The sequence below is a fragment of the Rhinolophus sinicus genome, chromosome 5 (assembly GCF_057876585.1).
Source record: "Rhinolophus sinicus isolate RSI-liver-muscle chromosome 5, RSI-T2T, whole genome shotgun sequence".
NCBI lineage: Eukaryota > Metazoa > Chordata > Mammalia > Chiroptera > Rhinolophidae > Rhinolophus > Rhinolophus sinicus.
This window is the reverse complement of record NC_142505.1, coordinates 48,611,999-48,634,543: the sequence shown is the minus strand read 5'-3', so window position 1 is coordinate 48,634,543 and position 22,545 is coordinate 48,611,999. Positions and strand designations below refer to the sequence as shown.

General features: G+C 47.4%; 1 protein-coding gene across 27 annotated transcripts in view; it reads right to left on the bottom strand.

Moving 5' to 3' along the window:
* Positions 1 to 22,545, bottom strand: part of CACNA1D (calcium voltage-gated channel subunit alpha1 D) — a 427,078-nt gene that overhangs the window by 12,246 nt on the left and 392,287 nt on the right. For 24 of the 27 annotated variants that reach the window (XM_088798486.1, XM_088798482.1, XM_088798495.1 and 21 more), the window contains 5 exons: positions 17,847 to 17,977; positions 4,199 to 4,315; positions 3,136 to 3,503; positions 2,397 to 2,423; positions 1,053 to 1,202 (listed from right to left, as the gene is read on the bottom strand). In XM_088798486.1, coding sequence (XP_088654612.1) covers positions 1,053 to 1,202; positions 2,397 to 2,423; positions 3,136 to 3,503; positions 4,199 to 4,315; positions 17,847 to 17,977 — 793 coding nt within the window. The remainder of the gene's footprint in view (positions 1 to 1,052; positions 1,203 to 2,396; positions 2,424 to 3,135; positions 3,504 to 4,198; positions 4,316 to 17,846; positions 17,978 to 22,545) is intronic. The other 3 variants (XM_088798478.1, XM_019724248.3, XM_088798491.1) reach the window with 1 other exon arrangement.

The window sequence follows — 22,545 nt, the reverse complement described above, 5'->3', positions numbered from 1 at the left end:
TCCCCACCCTCCAGGAGCTTAGCAAATACCACCTGCACAGGGACATCTAACGCAGCTGGAAAAAGTCAGCGCCAGAAGAGAGGAGCTCAGAGTGGGTTCTGGGAGTTTTTAGAGGGTGGGCATTTCAATTTCAGTCAGGGAATGAGAAGCAAAGCCCTGAAGCAGGCCCATGAAGAGAGGGTCAATTAGGCCAGCAGAGATGGGAGAGGGTGTCCAAGTGGTAGCCATGGTGTGCCCAACGGCCCCGAAGAAGCAAAGTCTGAGGGAAGGAATTGGTGGAGGACAGGGAGAGGGAGGGCCCCACTGGCTTGGAATATGAGGCTAAGATGTAATAACTCAGATGCCAAAAGGGACCTCATGGCAGTACCACATCCACGTCAATGGGCGCCCTGTCATGGTGATATGCAATTTACAGAGAAGAGGGCAGTAGGTGGCCTTTGCTCCCTTGCACTGCCCGCTATGTGTCTTAAAGCAAAGTGCCCCTTTTACCCTCAAACATCCTTTCTTTGAGACAGAAGCCTGAAGAGGCAGCTCTGCTGAGAGATGCTACTCTGGCCTCTTGTGCCCCATCTCCAGGAGAGATCCCTTGATGGCAGTGGGAAACAGGTGCTGTTCATTACGACCCCACCCAAGCAAGCTATGGGCTGGCTGAGCTGCTATGCAGACAGAGCCCCCAGCTCACAGCATTCATGAAATAAAAACAGATCTCTCAGAAGACAAGGGATTGGTGGAAAGGGGATTGCTAACGCTGCATAAGGCAGGCCCATGGAGTCTTTCTCATTTCTGGAACCTTTACTAAAAGGCCTCACAGGCCCCTAGTGGAAATGAGTCAACAGGCCTGAGAGAACAGCCTCCATCCACTCTGCCTCTTCCAGACCCTATATTTTTGTTCTCCGACTTCTCCTCTGGCCTGGAGCCTGTGCTCCTGTTTTATTTTCAGGACAGTCGCGAGTGCAGCTACAGGGAACCCGTGGCTTCATGAGCAGGCAGCGCACAAGGGACAAGAACCAGCCAGGCCCCCTAATGTCAGCCGGCACCACGGAGCTCCTCACCTGCTCTCTGTAGGTGAGCTGTCGTCCTCATAGCCCTCCTCACCACTGAAGTACTCCTGCTCCCCCAAGCAGTAGGGGTCCCTGAAGTAGCCGTGTATCTCTGGGTCTTCCCGGCAAATAGTTGGGAACTGCTCATCTCCTGAGTCGGACCTGCAGTTGGGAGAGAGGACCTGAGTACCTCAGCAGGCGGCAGGCAATTCCTGTAGCTGTGCCTCTGCAGGCAGCCAGCATCCCTGCCCAATGTGCTCCCGGCTTCTCCCAGGATGCACCTGCCTCAAGCAAGACTGGACTGTCAAGGCCTCTGGCAACAGTGTGTGTAGAGGGGGCGGGGAAGAGGGAGGGAGCCAGAGAGTGTGGGTGTGTGCGCGTGTGTGTACATGCTAGGAGGGGCTTCTCAGTCCCTTGCACAATGATGGTGCCGAACCACTGTGCTCAGGGGCCTTGGAGCCAAAGGATAGAGGTAATTTGGGGAACAGAACAAGAAAATGGACCCAGTGACCTGCAGTGATTGGCAGTCCTGGGGCTCCCAGCCCATCTACTCTGATCCCCGCTCCTTCCTACCTAGGCCCTGTGTGATTCCAGAGCCTGGAACAAAGAGGTTCCCTTATCACCAACACTCCACTGCATCTGACCCAGGAAGGGTGACAGACATTTCAGATAGTGTCCCAGGAGAGACTCTCATGGATGGCATCTGCCAAGTTTCCAAAGACTGCTCCCTGCCCAGGACTGCTGTAATGTCCCCTGAAACCCTGCTGTCCTGGCCTTGGTCCTCAGGAAAACCAGCCAGGCTCTGTGACATCGCCTTGCTCCAGAGAGGACTGAACTCCCTCTACGTTCTTCCTTCTTTCCCTACCCTCCTCTGGCTCACGATTTCACTTGATACAATTAAACCCTCAGACCTATCGTCCCCATCACCAACAAAATAACCTGTCCACCGTTCAATCCGGTTTAGCACACGTGTTGAGGACTACATGGGAGGCAAAGAAGACAGCCTGGCCCCTGGTCTTTAGGGGGCTGGGATCATGCTTTTACCAAGGCCTCACAAGAGACTTGACCCCAGAAAGCAGCAGGCATTGCCCTGCTTCACAGGCCTGGGCACCAGGAGTGCACAGCAGCTCTCCCTGCAGGGGCTCATCCGTGGGCACCTGGCATGTGCATATCAGTCCTCGGTGATAACCACCTATGCAGAAAGCCACTACCTCCAACTCCTAAGTCCAGAGCCCTGAGCTATAATATCACAGTTGGTTCAAAGGAACGTCTCATCACTCAGCATTCAGAGAGGCCAATTGGTCGCACTTGTAACACACAGTATTTAACATATAAACACAGGCAATAAGCACATACCTAATATAAGTTTCATAATAGCGGGTTCTATCCAGGAAAGGCATAATGTGGGAGGGAGGGAGAAGATAAAAGTTAAATATTTCCAACAAAATTTAAAATGCAGTTATCAGGCTACTTCCTAGAACAGAGGACAGCAAAAATATGGGTTGCAGGCCAAACACCAGCGGCCGCCTAGTTTTGTATGGCCCATGAGCTATGAATGCTTTTGACATTTTAAAGGATTGAAAAAAAAAAAAAGCAAAGGAAAAAAAGTATTTCATCACCTATGGCTAGAGGAAGTTCCAATTTCAGTGTCTAAAACTAAAATTTTACTGGGACACAGCCATACCCATGCGTTTATTATATATTGTCTCTGGCTACTTTCTCACTATGGCAGCAGAGTTGAGTAGCTACAACAGATTGTATGGTGCTCAAAGCCTAAAATGTCTACCATCTAGCCCTTTACAGAAAAGGTTTGTCAACTCCTGTCCCAAAGTATGTTGGCACAACTGGGGAGGGTAGAGTTTGCAGCTGCTGCCATTTTAAGGGGCATCTCACATAGCGGGACACAGGGTGGCAGGTGACCCTTTCTCTTTCAGGGTCATCATGGGGCTAGAGGGCCTGAGGAGGCCATGACCTTGTGTCACTCACAGGTTCCATTGCAAATGCCTACCGGGAATCTCCTGCAGGTGTCAGAGCATGGAGGTGGGGGGGGCGGCAGACACAACATTACCAAGTGCAAACACATTTTCAAGGTTACCTTTTAATACTGGACCTTCTTTGAGGCTCACGGTCATGCTTGTGGGAGGAATGATGCCCATTTTCAGACACATGCTCAAGGTTCCCAAGGCTGGGCCGCTTTCCAGGGGCAGCTTTGGACATATTGGCATTATTGAGATTGGCATTTGTTGAGCTGGGAACTTGCTTTCCTATGGAATTATGGTTATGATGGTTATGACACACCGAATTTCCTGCTGGAGGAAACAGCGGTTTCTCAGTATCACTTGCAGATGGAACTGAAGGCCTTTGGACATGCAGGGGACGGTGGGTGGTATTGGTCTGCTGAAGGGAATCTCTCCTATCACTATTAACATGATTGACATGGTTTCCAAGCAGGGCACCATTTCTCTGCAAAATAATGGGAGACAACACCAGGTAATTTAACAAGTATTTGATGCAGGCTAGCTATGTTAGGTAATTTTTTCTACATGAAAAACTAATTCTAGGTAAGCTCCGTAGGATCCCTGGAAAACAATCTGAGGGTCTCAGTGATCAGGGTGAATGTGTCTGTGTGGCAGCTGGTCCCCCTGAAATGAGGAAGGTTACCACCAATTCCTAAGCTGGGAGCAAGCTCTTGGCTGTCACTCAAGTGCGCTCTTCCAGCTGTGCCAAGTTGAGGTGACTTAGACCCAGCAGGGCTGGTTGGCAGCCCCAGAAGTTGAGGTGGGGCAGTAGTATGCTCTCTGGGCTGAGGGGCTAGGAGGCTGAGGGCCCGCTGGCAGATCAAAGAGCTGGCCAGGGAAGAAGGGGTGGTGCGGGCAGGCAGCTGCCAGAAGCAGCCAGGATGCTCATCCATACCAGCCAGAGACTATGGCCAAGCTCCTTGGAGAGGAGCAAGTTTGGGAAGGGTAGGCCTGGCCCTAGAAGAGGTGTTGGTGAATGAGGAGGGCTTGCTGTGGGGAGAGCATGGTCTGCAAGCCCCTCTAGGTTCTGGGAATGGTTTGCATTCTCCAGGCTCTTTTGTGGATCAGTAACCGCCCAAACTGGAGTCCTACCCCACTATTTCAAAGTGGCCAGTGTGCAGCTGTATGTGGAATAATTACTTTGTATACATCTTCTTCTTCTTCTCCTTTTGTTTCCTCAGGCTCGTCATCTTGCAAATCACATGATATAGCACGCCGGATTTCTGGCCCGATGTCATGCAGTGTCCTTAATCCCGCCTAGATCAATGAAAACGGCAAAACAGATTAGACAACACAGGTGCGCTGGGCCCGGTCTGGGTTCGGGCTTTGCTCCTGCCTAATTCAGCTGTGGGAGGGGAAGGTTTCTCCAAAGGACAGCTTGGGGAACTGATTGCTTGTTTGAATGTAACTGAACAAGTCCCTGTAGCCTTGGGGTTGTAGGGTGTGGTCAAGGGGTTCAAGATGGGATGCTTGAGGCCTTCAACCCAGAAAGCTCCTTTTCAAATACCCCCACTTGCAGGGAACACTGCCTGGTTACTCGTACTAGGTCTGCCATGGCCAACAGCCCATGCCCATGTCTAAATGAAAATCTGAAGGAAAGATGTCCTACAAAGCCCCATCTCCCAGAGCCCCACACAGGGCTGGAAGTACAGCATGGCTGTTCTACAGGGAGGGTGACAAGAACTCTCTGGCTACATCCAGGATGAGGAAGGCTAGGTGCAAGTGCCAGAGGGCAAGCAGACCAAGTAGCTGGCAGGGCCTCTGATTCTGCTGAAGCCATGGGAACAAGCGAGCGACACAACACACTGCAACCACCAGCACACTCAGGACCGTGACAGAATGGACTGACATGCACACAGACCTGGGCCGCTGTGCAGTGCCAGCCTCCGTGGCCATCCGTGGTACCTTGGCCTACAGCCTGTGCTCAGGCTGAGAACGCGCCAAAAGTCGGGTCGTCCTCTTGAAAACCACAACACATTAAAAAGGGCTCGCCAGTCTCTGGAGGCAGTGCAAGACCCGCCAGCTGAACTCCCATGTCCCTTAAAGACATTTGGCATTTCCCCGAGGCCCTCACAGCTGGCCTTCCATACCCAGGGCCTCAGATTTCACTGTGACAGGGCCCAGGAGGAGGCTTTCTGATGTTCCCAGCTACTTTAGAGAAACATTTGAGATGCTTATGGATGCTACATGGGGAAGGTGTAGTCACTGGCTGTGAGAAAATTATGATGTTTTGACCATCAATTTGAAGGAAAATAGCATGCTGACTCAGGCTAATTGAGACAGTACAGCTACCATGTTTCCCCGAAAATAAGACCTAGCCAGACCATCAGCTCTAATGTATCGCTTGGAGTAAAAATTAATTTAAGACCAGTTTTATTTTACTATAAGATATACTATAGTAATATATCTTATGCACTATATACTATATCTACTATAATATAATATAATATAATATAATATAATATAATATAATATAATATAATATAATATAATATCTTGGTCTTATATTAATTTTTGCTCCAAAAGGCGCATTACAATTGACGGTCTGACTAGGTCTTATTTTTGGGGAAATACAGTACTTTATCCTTTTCCACACAAAGACATCTGAAAGAGGCATTTCTTCCCTGTCCCAGGTCTAAGGCCACCTGTCTGGGTGGCACCCCTCATTTGCTGCTATTCTGTCTGCAAATGAAGCAGCCACTGAAGACTTGGAGAACGTCTGGGACCTGGCCTTGGAGGTCTCGATCTGCAGCTAATACTCCAGGGCAGAACAGTCTGCAGGGGAGAACAGGGCAAGTGTGGGTTGTCAGGGGAGGGGACCACTTCCCTGTTCTTCCTCCATAACCGTAGCAGTGGGTGGACACAGGAGACGGACAAAGCATGATGACCATGCTTGAGACACGCCCAGCAATGCTGAGCAGGGAGGGGAGAGGATGGTGGCCACAGTCTGGCCAGCTCCAGCAGGGCTGGGCCTACTAGTGTGGGAATATGCAAATTGGTCTGCAGACGCCGGTGGTGGTGACATTAATTTAGAATGTAAAGTTGTATGGGAACTTCCCAATAGGCTCACTTGAAAATGGCCTCCTCCATAATAGCACCCAGCCTATGTGAGACGAGCCTGGGCAAGATGGCTTTGCTTCGGGACTGCTTCGAACCAGTCTTTGAATAGAGGATCAGCAGTTCTTTCCATTTCATGAATTGTGGGGGTGAGAGACACCCAGAATCAAAGCGTTAAGGTTCCTAGCTAGGAATGCTGTCTCCCCCAGTCTTGTAGGGAAGGACACACATGCCCCAGGGCCACACGCAGGACAGCTCGTGGTGTGTCAGTGAGGCTGCCTGTCCCTCTGATCACAGGCACAAGATTCACATGTACACACACATGCATGTACACACACACACACACACACACACACACACACACACACACACACAGTTTCCCTCCCTCTCTCAGGATCCCCGAGTCCAGCACATCCGAGCCCAGGAATCATCTGGCTCAGAGGTGAACCCACTTCCCATTCTCATGGAAACATTGAGAAGACACGTCTAATGTCAAAGGGGTGAACGCTCTTAGACAGTAGAGCCACAGGCATGTGCGGAAAGGTCGAGCCCAGTGGTATTAAACAGCCTGCAGTTCACTCATTCAGCGTTTTCTAGGGCATGATTATCAGGGGAAGATAAGCTAAACCAGAGTTCAAGGCTGATTTTGGAACACTGGGGAGAGAGGACTGTTACCTAGCGAGACTCCCCAACAAGAAGAGACCAGGTTTGAGACACCTGCTGCTGTCCCCACAAAATAAACATAGGTGACAATACATCAAGTCAGTATCCCCAGGTAAATGATGTACATGAATCCATCCATGTTATAAAGCAGTATGGGCCAGAAACACTGAGTTTAAATAACAACAGATAATCCTGTTCACTGTGATTCAACTGATTGGATTAGGTCTTATTAAAAGAAATAGAAAACTATTTATTTGGATAATTTTTAACATCATCCTCTGTTGATGGGTTGACATTTCACTGAAATACACACATGACATAATTGCATAAAAACAAAAACTGTCTTCAGCACGTTGTCAATGATACAGAGGAGTAGGAGAATGCAGTGAACAGATACAGGACAGAGAGTTTGTTTGCAACATAAATCATGGAGAAAATTGAGAGGTGGCCAAAGAGGCCATTTCCAAAGACAAATAATGACAACATATTTATTAAAGAGACATCAAAGGAGGAAAGAAAGCATCACCCTTCCCAGACAGGAAAGCAGAGACTTAGAAATCGTTATTATATTTTGCTTGCTCCACACAGGAAGAAACACACCTTCTAAGAGTCAGGGACTGACTTTACCCTTTCATGTGGGATCTGGGGAAGGATGGGAAGGGGGGTGGGCCACAAGGTATAGGAGTGTCTGCCAGAGTTGGGAATAAGAGAAACAGATATTCCCAAACTTGAATTGAAATGAAGCTTAAGCACAGCACCCTGAATTTATTACATATCACAAAACATGATAATGAAAATTTTCTAGCACACATATCAAGCTAAAAGGTAGCTTAGGCTGCTCCAAAAACTCCATAGGCACAAGTTCCAATCCCAAAAAATTCAGAAAACTATCTTAAATCCTTGAAAAAAAATCATTTTTCACAGCCCTAAAAAAAAAAAGAACATTTTTTTCCTGAAACAAACACCTTACAATCAATAATATTATCTCTTCTTTCGTATTTCATATCTGTGTCTACCTCTATCAGCAAAATACTACTTTAATTTGAAATGTGGTCATAGCACTTAAACCAACACAATTAAAGCCATATAAAGTCATTCCATTAACATCACAGAATTATGTTTTTGAATAAACACAGAATTGCTATAAAATATAAACATTATTGATTTAAGATGTCCAATCATAGAAAATATTAAACAGAATCAAGCCTAGTTTCTGGTTGAATTTTGAACGCTAGACATTATCATAAATATTTTTTAAAAAATGAAATGGCGCTTTGCCTGTAGACTGCTGCTTTAAATTTTAGACACCATTTAATTGGAATTTTAGAGATATTTATCTATTGAGTGATTAAGTCACCAAAAGAAAAAAAAAGCCTAAACTATAAAATCTCTCTAAATATTTCTGAAGCAATAGCATAAAATTATGATATTTTAACATCAACTATAAACATCCAATTACCTTCCTTTCTCTTCCCCTTTTCTAGGGTTAACTTTTTCCTACCTGGGTGCATTCGCAATCATTTTGATGCCTGTCTCCCTAAGCTAGCTGCATCAGATACACCAGTCAGCTGCCAGCTCTCAGAACCACAGCAAGCACGTACAAACCCCTCCTGAACCTACATTGTAACAGTGGAGATAAGAGATGCGAGTCTCTAGTCGGAACTGGGCCAGGTCGTTCATCTTCAGAAGTGAGTGCCCGGCTTTCAGACTCCAGCCAAAGAGCCCTTGCCTGGCAGAGGCTGTTTTCCATCACAGGCAGCTTTCACTCAGCCAGGGCTGGCTGGCCCTGCTCAGGCCAGTTCTGGCTAAGCTTTCAGCAGGATTCAGCCCCCACCCAGTTGGCTGGGTTTTAGACTAGCTCCCTTAGAAGAAAGAACTGGAGATGAAATTCTAATAGAAGAAACCTGCTCATCTACAAGCGGTGCCCCACCTCCTCAGCATACACACATGCACACACATCACACATGGGCACACCCCTTCTTTTGTCATTGTTTTCCTCTAGGGAAAATGTGATGGTGTGGCCTTTGCATCCATTACAAACAATCCTTGAGTTAAATATAAAGGGTTAGAATCACATGCACAATGCTCCGTGAGTCATCCGTGGTGATTCCAACCCTCATTGAAAAGTCAGCTGTAACATTACCCGTAAGTTACGCTCGGGGTTGCCATCAGCTGTACATCACATTTATTATCATCACTTTGAAAAATTAAGGAAATGTTCTAGAAAATTACCTCAACTTTCAATCTATGACATTTCCCTGCAAATGATCTGACAGAGCTATCAGTTTTAGGTCCACCTTGATTCTCGGTTGTAGTTTTAACATCAGAATCAAAATTCTTGCCAGTTTCCTCATAACAGAATTATTTAAAATTTAGCCTTAGCAGACACCGCAAATTGTGACTACTATTCTGATCCATCTTTGTACCTGTCATTGTGATCTCACATACTTTATCCTACTACATCCGGGCCAAGATATTCCCATTTGGTTAAGTGACTTGCCCAGATTAGCAAAAGCTCCAGAACTCCTGATCCCAGGCCTGTGGTTCCCATGACACTCTGCTGGCCCCACCTCAACCACACCAACACATAGTCATTGGGTCCACAGAAAAGTGTGTTGGGGTCAAGTCTCAATCATATGCTCGCTCATGGTCATGACCGTGGGTACCACTCAATGAAGGGTAACCTCTCAACTAACATAGCAGAGCTTTTATATCACTAAGTCAACGTGGCAATGACAAACGATCAGTAGGTGTCACAAAAACTGATCCTCTGCTCAGCACACTTCTTTGTCTCAGTTATGCAGCTTCGAGGAGCTGATATCTTTAAAAATACTGTCTATCCTGCACTCATTCAGAACATCATTTCTCTACATCAGCACAGACAGTGAGACGTGGCCATGCAGGCTACAACCCTCAGTCTGAACTTAGCTGGATGCTGGGGGCACAGGCAGCTCCATGTCTAGGTGAATAGATTGCAGTTGGGGGCCAGGGCTGGGAAGGAGAGAAAGGTTCGAGTTAGGGATACTGTTATACACAAAAGGCTCTTTAACCAGGGAGATCATGAAAAGGCTCCATCACCCTTTTCCTTTAGGGGAAACTTGGGATCATTCCCCTAGAGCAGCAGTTCTCAAAGTGTGGTCCAGGTACCCTGGGGCTCCCTGAGACACCTTCAGGGGTCTATGAGGTCCCTGCCATCGGCATGATAATACTAGGATGTTCTTTGCCTTGTAGGCTCTCATTCTCTTATGAGAGCACAGTGGGTTTCTCAAAGGCTGTATGACGTGATGATGTCATCTTCTGGCATCTTTGTGCTTTCATATTCTGTTTTAAAAATTTCTCAGTTTTAATTTCTAATGCAGTAAATATTGATACAAAGGGTCCTCATTAATTTTTAAGAGAGACCAAAGAGTTTGAGAACTGCTGATAACCTGTCCTCAGACCGGAAATACCATCTTTTCCTCAAGCAACAGACTCTTCATCCCCTTTAGGATTCCCGCTATTCCACTGACTTTTCTCCATGTTGGGAAGAAATGTCCTTCCTAGGGTTTCTCTGAACTAGCCTTTGGCACTTTTTAACTGGTTGCCCTCACTGTGCCTTGGAATGACATGCTCTCCCATTAATCAAACAGCCATCTCTCTTAGGTCTACTGTGTGCCAGGAAGAACAAACTTGTGCAGGTATCTACCCAACCTTGGAACCATTAATAAGTGTTAGCAAGCTCCTTCCCATGGGTAATTGAGTCATGACACATTTGGGCTGAGGGGTACTAGGTGGGTATTATTCAGTAACACACTGCAATAATTAAGACCTCTTGTTACTACATAATGTAACTTGTCTTAACTCCTTTTCAGTAATTTATCTTCTCAAAGACTTTTGAAAATAATAATTACTATTGTCAGAGGGGAAAGATGTCCTGCTTTTCAGAAAGAGTATAGAACCTAGTACCCAACAATCCTGTGGATTTAATTTTGAATTGGGTCACACCAAAGTGTAAGCTATGAAGAAGAGTCTGATCTTACATCTGCTTCCCATAATGGATGCTGGCCTGTGTCGTGTCTTCCCTTCAGGAGCTTTAGAATTTAGCACCATTATTTGTGGTGTTGGGTACCAAGTTTGCTGAGTGAGTCTGTGAAGATTCCAGAATAATAAACTTGGGTCGTCTCCTATAACTTTCCTACATTTAAAGCTACACTCTTCCACTGGGATTTCAGGAGAAAGGACAGACTGCAGTTTGACTGTAAACCAAGTTTCAGGGAAACCGTGTTTCCCTTTTGAGTTGAGGCCAGAGGCAGCCTCCACGATTTCTGGCTGTCTTTCACAGACTGGCCTTGGCTATAGACCACAGCCAGTGCCACTACTCAGCAAATACAGCCAGGCCCACAGGGGGCAAGATTCTCCTGTTTCATTTAAACCATTCCTTAAGTACCAACTAGAAAGCTACCCTTTTCCAGTTTTCACTAATTTGGAAGGACTATGGAGAAAGGCATGTGGAAATACCAGCTATGTGAACTGCTTGGGACTGTTCTGCTGAGGCTTTGGCATATGGAGACTTAGATGTAGAAGAGAGCTGTTCACACTGGCCCTCTGAGACAGGGCAACTGAGACTGTGGGGTGAGGGCATACTGTCCTTTAGTGTTGAATAAACCTGACATCAGGGTGAGTCAGAGACAAACAGGGATCATTGGTCCGGTGATGGACTAGCTCTTTGTCTGTGCCCACAGAGTTGACCAGCTTTCTTTTCAGGGATGATATACCAAATTCTTAATAACTGGTACGTCACAGGCATGACCCTATCGGAACAGAAGTGGTGAGACAAGAGCAGGGTCCCAGAGGAACCCACTACACCAGGCCTTAGCCCTTCACTTGCCTGATCACAGAAGGGTCTGGAGAGGAGCTGGGATGCTGGCAGGGGGTGGGGAGACTCAAGGGGCTGGGGGCCACAGCTATTAACTAGCAGGTACAGACTCAACATCCTCTCAAGGGGCCCAGCCATACTGGAGTTTGCTGGCCATCTTTCAACCCCATCCCCGCATCACTGCCCATGATACTGTGTGAAGAAGTCAAACCTGCTGTCCAGCTCCACGGACTCTGCTGTGAGAACCCATAAAACCCACTTACTAGCTCCCAGACTCACTAGTCTGTACATGTGGGAGCAGAATTGGGGACTGGGCCCATTTCCATAGTGAGGCCAGGGAGTCCGCTTAAGTCCAGGCAGGTTAGACCACTTAGTATCATGAGTCACTGTGGCCAAGGGCAAAGGTCACAGCACAAAAGACATCACTGGACTAGACCTCAGGCTGGGAGGTGCCCAGCCAACCATAGCTACACTGGGCCTGCAGGGCTTCCACTAGTGCTGCTCTTCCCACTGGTGACAATGCTGCCCTACTCCGCCTGGTCTTGGATGAGTGCAGCCAGGAAAAGGGTTTCCCCACATTCAGCTGGCTCTCTCCACCTCATTCTCCATGCCCCCCGCACACAAACACTCGCCAGTCTGCAGAGACCAGGGCAGGCAAAAGGGACTGATAAACCTTTCCTCTATTCACTTCAGAAATGTCAACTTTTTGCACTAAGGTTACTTTTGAATAGTGACTTTACAACTTAGATTGGCTCCTTTGGGCATCTTGGGCTCAGCATCGGATGTACAGACTCCTCAACATTGGCTGGAATTGGCTGAGAATTTCAGGAGGGAGGCCCTCATGAAGCAACTTCTTGAGGAAAAATCACTTGTTCTTAAGATGTGAAAACCCCACCTGTAAGAGTTACCTCTGTTTACAGCTTTACACATTTCCATGCTATCTTAAAAAGGGGAGAATTCTCTTTCTCAATGGATCACCATGGTACAGAACAGAAAAGAGATAAAAGAAAAACAGGAATTTCTTAAAGGTCTGGTAGTAAACAGGCATATGGTATTATTATTGTTGTAGTCTTAATAATAAGCAATTATACGTTCAAAGTGCTTTACAATCACTTAGCTATTCCTCACAACAGCCCTGTGAGGTAGGTCGACATTATTATCCCCATTTTACAGATGGGGAAACTGAGGCACAGAGAGGTTAAGTGTCTTGCCCAAGGTCACGCAGCAACTAAACGCTGGAGCTGGGACTAGAACCCAGGTTCCTGACTCCCAGTGTCCTTGAAACTAGACCATACTGCTTCCAAAGAGGCATCCCCGGACTGGCTTTGAGCACGGATTAAAGACGGACAATGCTGAATGAGGTTTGGGTGTGGTGGTACTTCCCGTGGACACGTTAAGATGAAACCTGAGGTGCTGCCTGGGTTGGTTTTGGCATGCGGGTGTATGTGTTAGTTTAAATGGGTGTGTCTGAGCTTCCTGTTCTGCCCGCTTCTCACTGCATTCTGAACTGGGTCTCTGCAGAGAGCGGAGCCGGATGGTCAGGAGGTCAGGACGGACTGGCATAGAAAAGGAACTCTGTCAGCTCAGCGCCAAGGGGCCTGCCAGTCTTTGGGAGTTTGGGCAAACTAGGGATGCAGGACTTTGGAACGGAGTCAGCTGCCCACCTTAGGCAGATCTGCTTAATCTTTTTATTATTTTAGTTTAATTTTTTTTTTTTTTTTTTTTTTTACTGGCCATCATCAGGAAGTTGTGTTCATTTCATTTCTCTGTGGGGCGGCTGCCCCCCTCCTTTGCTCTCTCTCACTCTTTCCCTTTCTCTGAGTCTCTGCTTGGGAGGGAAACCGGTTAAGCCTTGCATGTTCCCTTTCATGAAACAGAGCCACCGAGAGCAGTGTCCGCGACAGGAGGCCATGGCTCCGCAGATGGGCCACGGCCCTGCTTCCACCTTCCGGAGGAGTGCTTTGCTTGGAAGGGGTCTCCCTGGGGCCTTGGGTTTGCTTTTTCCTGCATTTCTCCTGAAATGCTGTTTCAGTAGAAATAAGCCCACTTGAGACTTTTCCCTTTCAAGGCCTTAGCCACAAACGCCTTCCGACTAACGAGCTTGGTGCTGTAGCTCAGGCAGAAAATTCTAAAGCATCCGTTCAAGCATCTGAAACAAATGAATCAGCCAGTGAAATCTCATCTGTTAGCATTTGTTCTCCTATTAGATTAAAAAAGAACAAAGAAAGCCTTTCCGTGGCTTTGGATGAAGGCATGCTTTAAAAAAAAGAAAGACAATCTTGCTACTTTTTCTAGACTACAGGGACTAGATAACAGGTGTCTGATACTCCACAGATGAAATGTCTGTGGAATATCCCGTTTTCCTCTGTCTTTACGCACCGAGCCTCCCTCAGAAAGCCACATCAAGGCATATCAGGGACTAAATGTCATTTGCTTCTTTGATACCACCCATCTTTCCACTTGACCACCTACATCACCATCTGTTGGTTAGGGCACAGGCTTTAACATTATAAAACCTAACAACCTAATTTACAAGCTGGAAATAAGGGTCTCCTCCTTAAACCCAACTTCCAAACAGGTAAAAAAAAAAAAAGAAAAGAAACGAAAAGAAAATTATCCCTCTAAAGTTTTCCTGTCATTAAGATGGGCAAGCTCCCATCTGGGATGAATGAGGACAGAGTCTCCTTGGATGCCACCAGCACGTCTTTTGCATAAAGGAAATTCTTGAATGTTGAAAGAAAAAGAAATGAACAAAACTTTTCCCACGTTGGGATTTTTTTCCCCCCTTATCCATGAGATACTGGACAAATTAGCATCTGTCTCTTGCACAGGAGTCCTCACGTGGAAGGTCTAGGGGGGCATTACTAGTTGCTGGGAAGGGGGCAGAGTTTTCATGGCTGCAGAGCTGTGTTTCTTTATTTATTCAACCTCCTCCTGGAAACTCAGATGCAGCAACAATGGATGAAGAGCAAAGGCTGAGTCCAACTAAAGTGAATATGGCATGTAGGGGATGAGTGAGGAAAAAAAAGGCTTAATGCAGCTTCTCTCTGATTCCCTCTGTAGAGGTGCTGGAGAGAAGGCTGGCTTCAATGATGACAATGGATGGACAGATGGAAACTGCACACTCATTCAGACCACAGAGGCCAGAGGACACTGGGTGTCAAGCTCCTACCCACACATGGATCCAGGAGCTCCTCAAGCCATCCCCCTTCATATAGAAGGGGACACTGCAGTTGGTCTGAACACAGGGAGACCAGATGAAGCCCACAGGGTTGAAAACCGTAGTACATCTGTGTGCCCTTGAAAACGGGGCAAAGAATGTGGACCAGTTCTGATCCTGTTCAGACAGACTGCACGCTACGTAGCACAAGCACGCATATGCCTATATCTTGACTTCTGCGCTCACACCGTGATGCCCACACTCCACTTTCCATTAGCAATCCATCAGCCATATGGCACCTCTGACACGGGGAGAAGCAACTCACCCCACTTCTCAATAGCCCATGCCCACTTTCAGGGGCTTCCTTGAGGATCTGGATACTTGTCCTGGTGACACTGTTGGTGCATTGCTCCCATTGCCATTTAACCCCATGTCCCTAACTGCTACACCCTCATGTAATATTTCATCATGCTGAAAGGAAGAGCCTCCTCATGCTAATTAAACGTAGAGTGACAAATCACATTTAAAGCCATTTCTGGAGCCGAAGAAGCCAAAAATGTAATTAGAATTATCCTTCAAGGAGACAAAATTTTTCTGTGTTTTAATGTGTGCTTCAGAATCAAATGCATTTGCAGAATTTATCTGTCAAGATTATGAATACAACTTAATTTTCTAGGCTATATACTCAACATAAATTATAGTCATAGCCTCAACTCCCAATGGAACCGTGTGAAAATGTGTTAATATTACCACCTAACTGGAAATATTTGAATTTCACCAAGGAAATGAAACCCTTTCTATAAACAACAAAATGGAAAATGTTCGGGAGGAAAAAACCCTCAGCATTATTGTAATACAATGTAACAGTCTTTTAACCCAATGACTTAAAAATGTAGTTTTAGCAACCTTCAACTTGAAGACTCAGTAAAGCCCATTCATGAAATGTGGTCATTAATTACTTAGCCACGTTGTTTTTCAGATTTTAAAACATCGAAAGACTATATCCAGCCACTAGAGCAAGCACTGAAGCCACCTTATTGGGAAGTCTTGGGGATTCAGAAAAGGTGTAACTCGTATCCAGATGGTCATCAAATGTGTCTTCCACAGAGAACAGAAGGGTCTCATCACAGAGCTACCCTGATTACTGTAAATTATGACATAGCCGTGCATGAAAGAGTATGTTTCCCCCTCCAGAAAGGTCATTAAGTACCACCGATCCCACCTACTAGAATCCGAGAACAGAAAGCACTTCCCTCTCTACAAGCAGAGGGCACCGCAGAGGGCTGAAACCCTGCCAGCCTATCCACCAGGTCCAAGGCCACTTTCAGGAAGAGCCATCAGAAACACGTTCCTTACTCCTCCTTACACCCAACGTGGCCACCCTGCCCTCAGGAATGCATGGACCAGAGTCCTGCTCAAATTTACAAACACTTTTCAGGGCTACTTGTGAACCGTGATCAGAAGAGCTGTCATTTTTGCAAACTGGATCGGCCGGAGGTGAAAGAACTTTACTCATAAATTCCACAACCTGAGACAGCACTGAGCTATTTGACTGAGCCTGTGATTCACTGAGCTACCTTTAGGACATGTCAGCAGAGGAAGAAAGATCAGAATTGTCTTCAGCTGAACTCAGCATCCATCCTTCCCCCCTACCCTGCAGCTGTCTGGGTAGAGCAGAGGTCACTTGTCAGGTCACTGTCAGCACAGTGAATCAGCAGGTCACTGTCACACAAGGTCATCTCCTAACACAACACATATGCATGTAGCCCACATTCCTTCATTCACTCATTCACTGTCATTCGTGTTCACATTCTCTCTTGCAGCCAGATCACAGACAAGCCTTCAGTTTGGCATTGACCATCACTTTAACACAAAACAATACGGGGCATTTTTCTCCAGAAAAAAAGTGAAGGATTATTCCACATTGACCCTTACCAATACCTACAAGGCCTAATTTAAGACACGTGGTGATGATAGGGACATAAAAGTAATTTTAGAGTAAACCGATTAAAAAGGAAAAAAGCTTGATCCTATTCACGATGGAGTTAAAGCACTCTGGGTAGCAGAGATGACCGGGCTTTTGATTAATTTGGACAGCTGTTTCTGGCAGCTTGCCAATCTTTGTAGTTCCCTTCTTTCAGGTCTTAGCATCTTTTTCTAGTTCCCCCTCCACCCTGCTTTCTCAGTCACCAGCACTAACAAACTCCCCTTCCTGGCCCTTCTGTGCACGTCTCCACTGTGACTCCCTTCCCCTGCACGCCTGCATCCCAACCCAGAGATTTGGGCTTACCTAGGATCCTATATTCTTGACTACATAGACCCGGGTTGGAACCAGAGGTTCCTGAAAGCTACCTCCACACTGGAGGACAGGGCCAGGGCTGGCTTAGGGGGAAGGACAGGGACCAGAGGCTGGCCTGGGTGTGACAGAGCAGCATTTGCACAGCAAACCTCACGGCCATCAGGAGACATACAGAGAGACAGACTCGACACACACACACACACACACACACACACACACACACACACACACACATACACACACACACACACACGTACACTCACACATACCAGGAAGTGATGGATGTTACTGAAATGGACCAAAAACCAACAAGCAGTGGGGTAAGAAACAAACAGAAACAAAACAAAGCACTTGTGTTCAGATGGAAAGCTGTTTACTGGGCAGCTAGGGCCTAAGCCCAGGGGCAGGGAAGGTGGGTCGCTGCTCGGAGCGCACTGCCCTGGGAGAAGCCTGGAGGAGACAGGGTGCAAGGGCTGCGCTTGCTCCCCTCCCACCAGGGACGTGCCTTCACCGCTGGCCTGGGGCCCCATCCCCCGGGTTGCAGCAGATCCCTCAGGACAGAGAAAGCAAGGAGAGGGAGGCACTTACCTTGTGGCCCAGAAATAGCTAGTCCACAATTTGGGGAGTGTGCAGTATCTCAGTTTAAACAAAATCCTTGTGGTACTGCTCAAGCATGAACTGTCAGCTCTCTAGTATTTCAAATAAGCTTGTAAAATCGTTAGTGAAAAGAGGAAACAACAAAACAACAATTCACCTGTAGGGCAATTGTAGTGTTCTTCGCAGGGTATTTTCCCACCAGTCCTTGTTCTTTCCGTTTCTTGAATTTCCTAAAGTAGTCCTGTATCAGGAAAGTGGCATAGAACTTCCCCACGGTTACCTCATCATCTAGACGGAGAGACCAGACAGAGCTCTCCCGAATCCGCACATTTGCACCAAGAGCCTAAACACTGGCTTCTGGCTGGGGCAGGGGCCGGGGCAGGGGGTGGACAGTGCAGAAGGCACTGAGCTCTCAGCTTACAACGCAGGAGGGACACTAAATCTAGCGAAAAGCAAGGTTTGGCAAAGCAGTTAAGGCTCTAAATGAGAGTCAGTTCAATGAACTGATACTCAAAATTGCAGAAAACAATGTATTTGTCATGACGCTAACAGAGCAGTGTATTAGTAACACTATGAAGTGCTGTCTTGGTTACTTTACTTGAAATAAAAATTACAAAACAAAAAAAGGCTTCATAGGTCATATTTTCACCCCTGTGCACAGGGATTTGCATGTGTAATTACCATGAACACCAAGGGCAACTAACCATCCAAATCCCAATGCCTGGAGATAAAGATAGAGACCTTGGAAAGGTGACAGACAAGCTCGGAAGAAGGAGGTTCAGAAAAGTGACTGCAAACCCAGATTTCCATGTGTCCTTTGACTCTCTGCGAATAGCCTCCATATGCCATTTCTTGGTTTGTAATTCAGAACTGCTTGTTTTTTTGTGCTGTAAGTGACAGCACCAGATAACCTCACAGTTGAGCTGACTTATTTCTGCTTTGTCCAGAATCGCCCCAACATGTATCGCTGGGAACTGGAGCTCCGCTGAGCATGTCACAGGTGATGCATGAGGCAGAACAGAGGCTCTGGCTGTCTCCCAGTAAACCACCTTGGCAGTGTGAGTGTGCCCCGGGGTCTCCACAAGCCCTGCTCTCCCAAGGGTGCTTGCTACCAGATCTGCAGTGTGTCAAGGGCTCCTGGGGGGAAAGCTTAAGGCCCCCTTAGCCGCCCATCCCACATGGGGCTATGGACCGCTGGCCACGACTCGCAGAGGCTACGAGGACCAAAGGTTGCTGGCCCTCAGGCTTTAGCACAGGTCCCCCTTGTAAGAGTTACATGTGATCTGGGGTAAGGAGCTCAACCTCATGGGGCTTGTGTCCTCGTGTGTAAAGGGGGTTATGAGGATAACATGGGAAGTGGTATGTAGAGCACTCGGATAAAGGCCGGGGATTGGGTGACTGTGAGCCATCAGAGTCACTGTTCTTTTACTACCCACCAACAGTGGCATCCACTGAAGTGGATTATAGAGCACCACAGATTGGGGAACACTGGGGCCTACCCTATTCACTGATGGATGGGGTTCATTTAGTGCCCACGTGGGAGGTGTACCTGTCTGGCTACTGAGCCACTCTGGGCTATCTCCCCAAATTTCCTTGTCAAAGGAAGATGCTTATGTTACTGTGAGAGGAGATGCTTGAAGTGGTCTGGCTCTGAGAACATGTTATATTCCTTCTAAACCCAAGCTGGGCTAGTCCTGGGGTGGTATAGAGGCCACCAAAGTGAACCTAAGGCTTTGCATAGCACGTGAAACCATGGTCTCTCATCGGTCTCAGGCTGCTCTAATAATGCACTGACCATAGGCAAAGAGGTGAGAGGTGAAGAAAGACCATGCAGGTCTTAACATTTCAGCCCCTGTTTTGCCCTCAAGCCACTCCCCATTTTGCCAGGGTGTGTTTGGAATACAAGTTCCAACAGCTCTACTGTTGGGCATCTACAGATGCCAGGTCCTGTGTCAGAGGAGTTCCCATGGGTCTCATGGCCTCTTCAACAACAGCTCTGACATAGGGGATCTTCTCACCTCTGAGAGGTGGGAGAGGTGAAAGGACTTGCCCAGGCCAGTGGGTTAGGACATGAGCCCGAAAGCCTGGGCTCTTCTCCTCTGCATCACCTCCCTAAGGATGGCCCAGCTCCGGCCACATAGGCTGCCTTCTCTGAGGCTGCCTCTCCCAGAGTACAAGTCTCTCTCTACTGGGCTGCATGCAGGGGGTGGGCTGACTGCCAACAGAGTAGAGAATCCTGGGGACCTAGTGGGGATTCTCCGCCTGCTGTGCCATAGCCAGCCTCTTCAGGCCGGGGTTTCAAGTCTGCTCTGTGGGCTCCCAGAAAAACAACACTATACACAGAAGGCCCATTGCATTCTTCACTGGGAGGCTTCCAGCACACGTACCTACCCTTATCTCCCTTTATCCTGAACTGTGCTAGCCTGGAGGGGCCAAAGGAGCTTCTGCAGGAGCATCGTGGCTGTCCCTGGCCCAGAACCTGGGGTGGCAGTACACTCAGTGCAGAGGACTGACCGTGTTTCCACCTGAGGGCTGACTCCAGGGCAGAGGAACAGCCACCAGGGCTCTGCAGGAAGGATCCAAGGACCACTTGGACTGCTCCACTGAGACACTGAGCTAATTGAGACTGGGCCCAGGAAGAATTCTTAAAAACGGAAAAAGTCAAAGCTATAGCAGGACAGAAAAGGAAGGAAGAGAAGGAATGAATGCAGTCAGGCTGTCTGGCTCAGGACTGGACAGCAATAGATGGGGTCAGCTCTGAGAGCTCTTCAGGGAAAGGAGCTAAAGATCCACGTCAAGGGGTGAGGTCCCAAGGCAAGGAGAGCATCTGGGAGGAGAGAGGACTTCCAAAGAAAGGGGGAGGGTCCATTAAATGGCATGACAAGACTGAAGAGTGGAGGTGAGAACCTGAGCAACAGTCAGAGATGGGCAATGAGAGAGCTCAGCCTTATGACAGAGGCAGCAGGCAGGCTGTCCCCACAGCCACAGGCCCCTGCATTGCTGAAAGTGCAGAAGGAAAGTTCCCTACTAGTATTCCTGGGCTCAGTCGTGAGTGACACCCTATTATCGAGCTCATGACAACCCAGGGGCAACTCACATCACACTCATGCCAGCAACGCCTCCTAACATGGGCACCTACTCTATTCTGTAAGGGACTTCCTGTGTGATAGGGGCAGCTGGCCTGGCTCAGTCTGTTGCTCTCTGACCGGGTTATTCATGCGGGCCACTGAGCCTCTCAGCCTCAGGGCGCTACCCATCTGCTGGCCCAGAGACTGTACAAATCTTCTCATTTTCTAAGTGTACCAAGATGTGGGAAAGCCTGGAACCATTGGCTGACTGGAAGATAAAAGCGGAAAAACAAAGGGATAGATTCTAAAACCCTGCCCGGCAACTCATTTGGGGTCTGTTCACCGAAGACAGAAAGTCATGGTTTCTTGAACTTCTTCAGTGGCAACGGCACTAATCTGAGATTCAAGCTGATAAGCACTATCCTAGGCAGATACACAAACCCTGACGTGAAATTTCTAGAACGTTCCATCTCTTCCTAAAGCCCCATTGCCTCCTTCTCAGGTTGCACAGTGCCTCTTGAGGTCATGTCGTCACAGATAAACACTTGTCATCCTAAACCTCAATCCATTTTAAGAAATATGGAGAAAAAGCCAGAGCCCGTTAGTGGGCCAAGAAAGCAGAAGAACATTTAGCCTTTATTAGAAATCTAGTAGAACTAACTAAAAAAGGAAGGGAGCTTAGATAGTGACCCAAATTCTGGACTTTTTGTGCTGGTAAAATGAAAAGAAATGAGGTTTCACAGTAATGTGAATGACACCATCCAAGTGAGTCTAGCCAGAATGGCACTGACATGTGAGTGACACTGGTTTGTAATGAAGGTGGCATTTCAGGAGAGGTGTCGGGGGGTGTGGTGGGTAGCAGGGCTCCCGCCCCCCGTGAGGAAGGTTTACTCAGACAGGCACAGCCCACTATTCTGAAGCATGCATCTGTATGTCGAGAAACATTGTAGGGGAATATAGTTGGCAAGAGATAACTCTGATTCCATGCCACCACCCTAAAACAGAATTGCTTCAGAATATTCTGAAAGACTGAGAGTTGAAAAGAATGGAGGCTGCAGAAAAAGCTCAAGCACATTGTTACAACAATTTAGAAAAGCAATTTACCTAAGCCATGCGAGCACTTGGGTGTGCAGCTAGAAAGAACAGAATGAAACCAAAGAGTTGTTTTAAAGGTGCAGTATCAGTTCTCCTGGGGAAAGCCAGGGTTCTCTGGGTGGAAGTTTGGGGATTTTTTCTTTTTGGTTTGGGGTGCTTTTGCTCTTCCTATCATTTCTTTGGGGGCCATCTTTCCCAGCTTTCAACTGGTGGCCATACCAGGTATGGGTGGCTTCCCTGCAGTGACACATGCTCATATGGTTTCTCACTTCATGTTGAGGAACAGAGCTGGCCAGTATGCTGCTCTCTCCGCCCTCAAGAGGCAGCAGTTGTCACCTTCTCAGATGGTGAGGCCTGACCACCATCCTGGCCTGGGGGTCTGGAGTCGGCATCCAGACCTGAGCCGGACTAACCTCGAAAGCAGCAGGGGCCGTGACACTATGAAAGTTAGTTTGGCTACAAAATACACCAAAGGCTTATCATGTGCCCAGGGCTAGGGATTCTAGAACGCTGGGTGATGGCACCGAGTAAACGGATTCTGCGCCTTTAAAACTTGAAAATAAAATAGTCAAAAAACAACCACTTCAACTTCTAAGTCCATGTGCACTTAAACAAAAACGGAAAAAGTGTCTATATTATATATATATGTATGTTATATATATATAAATCTGAAAAAAGTTTAGTCAGTTATTT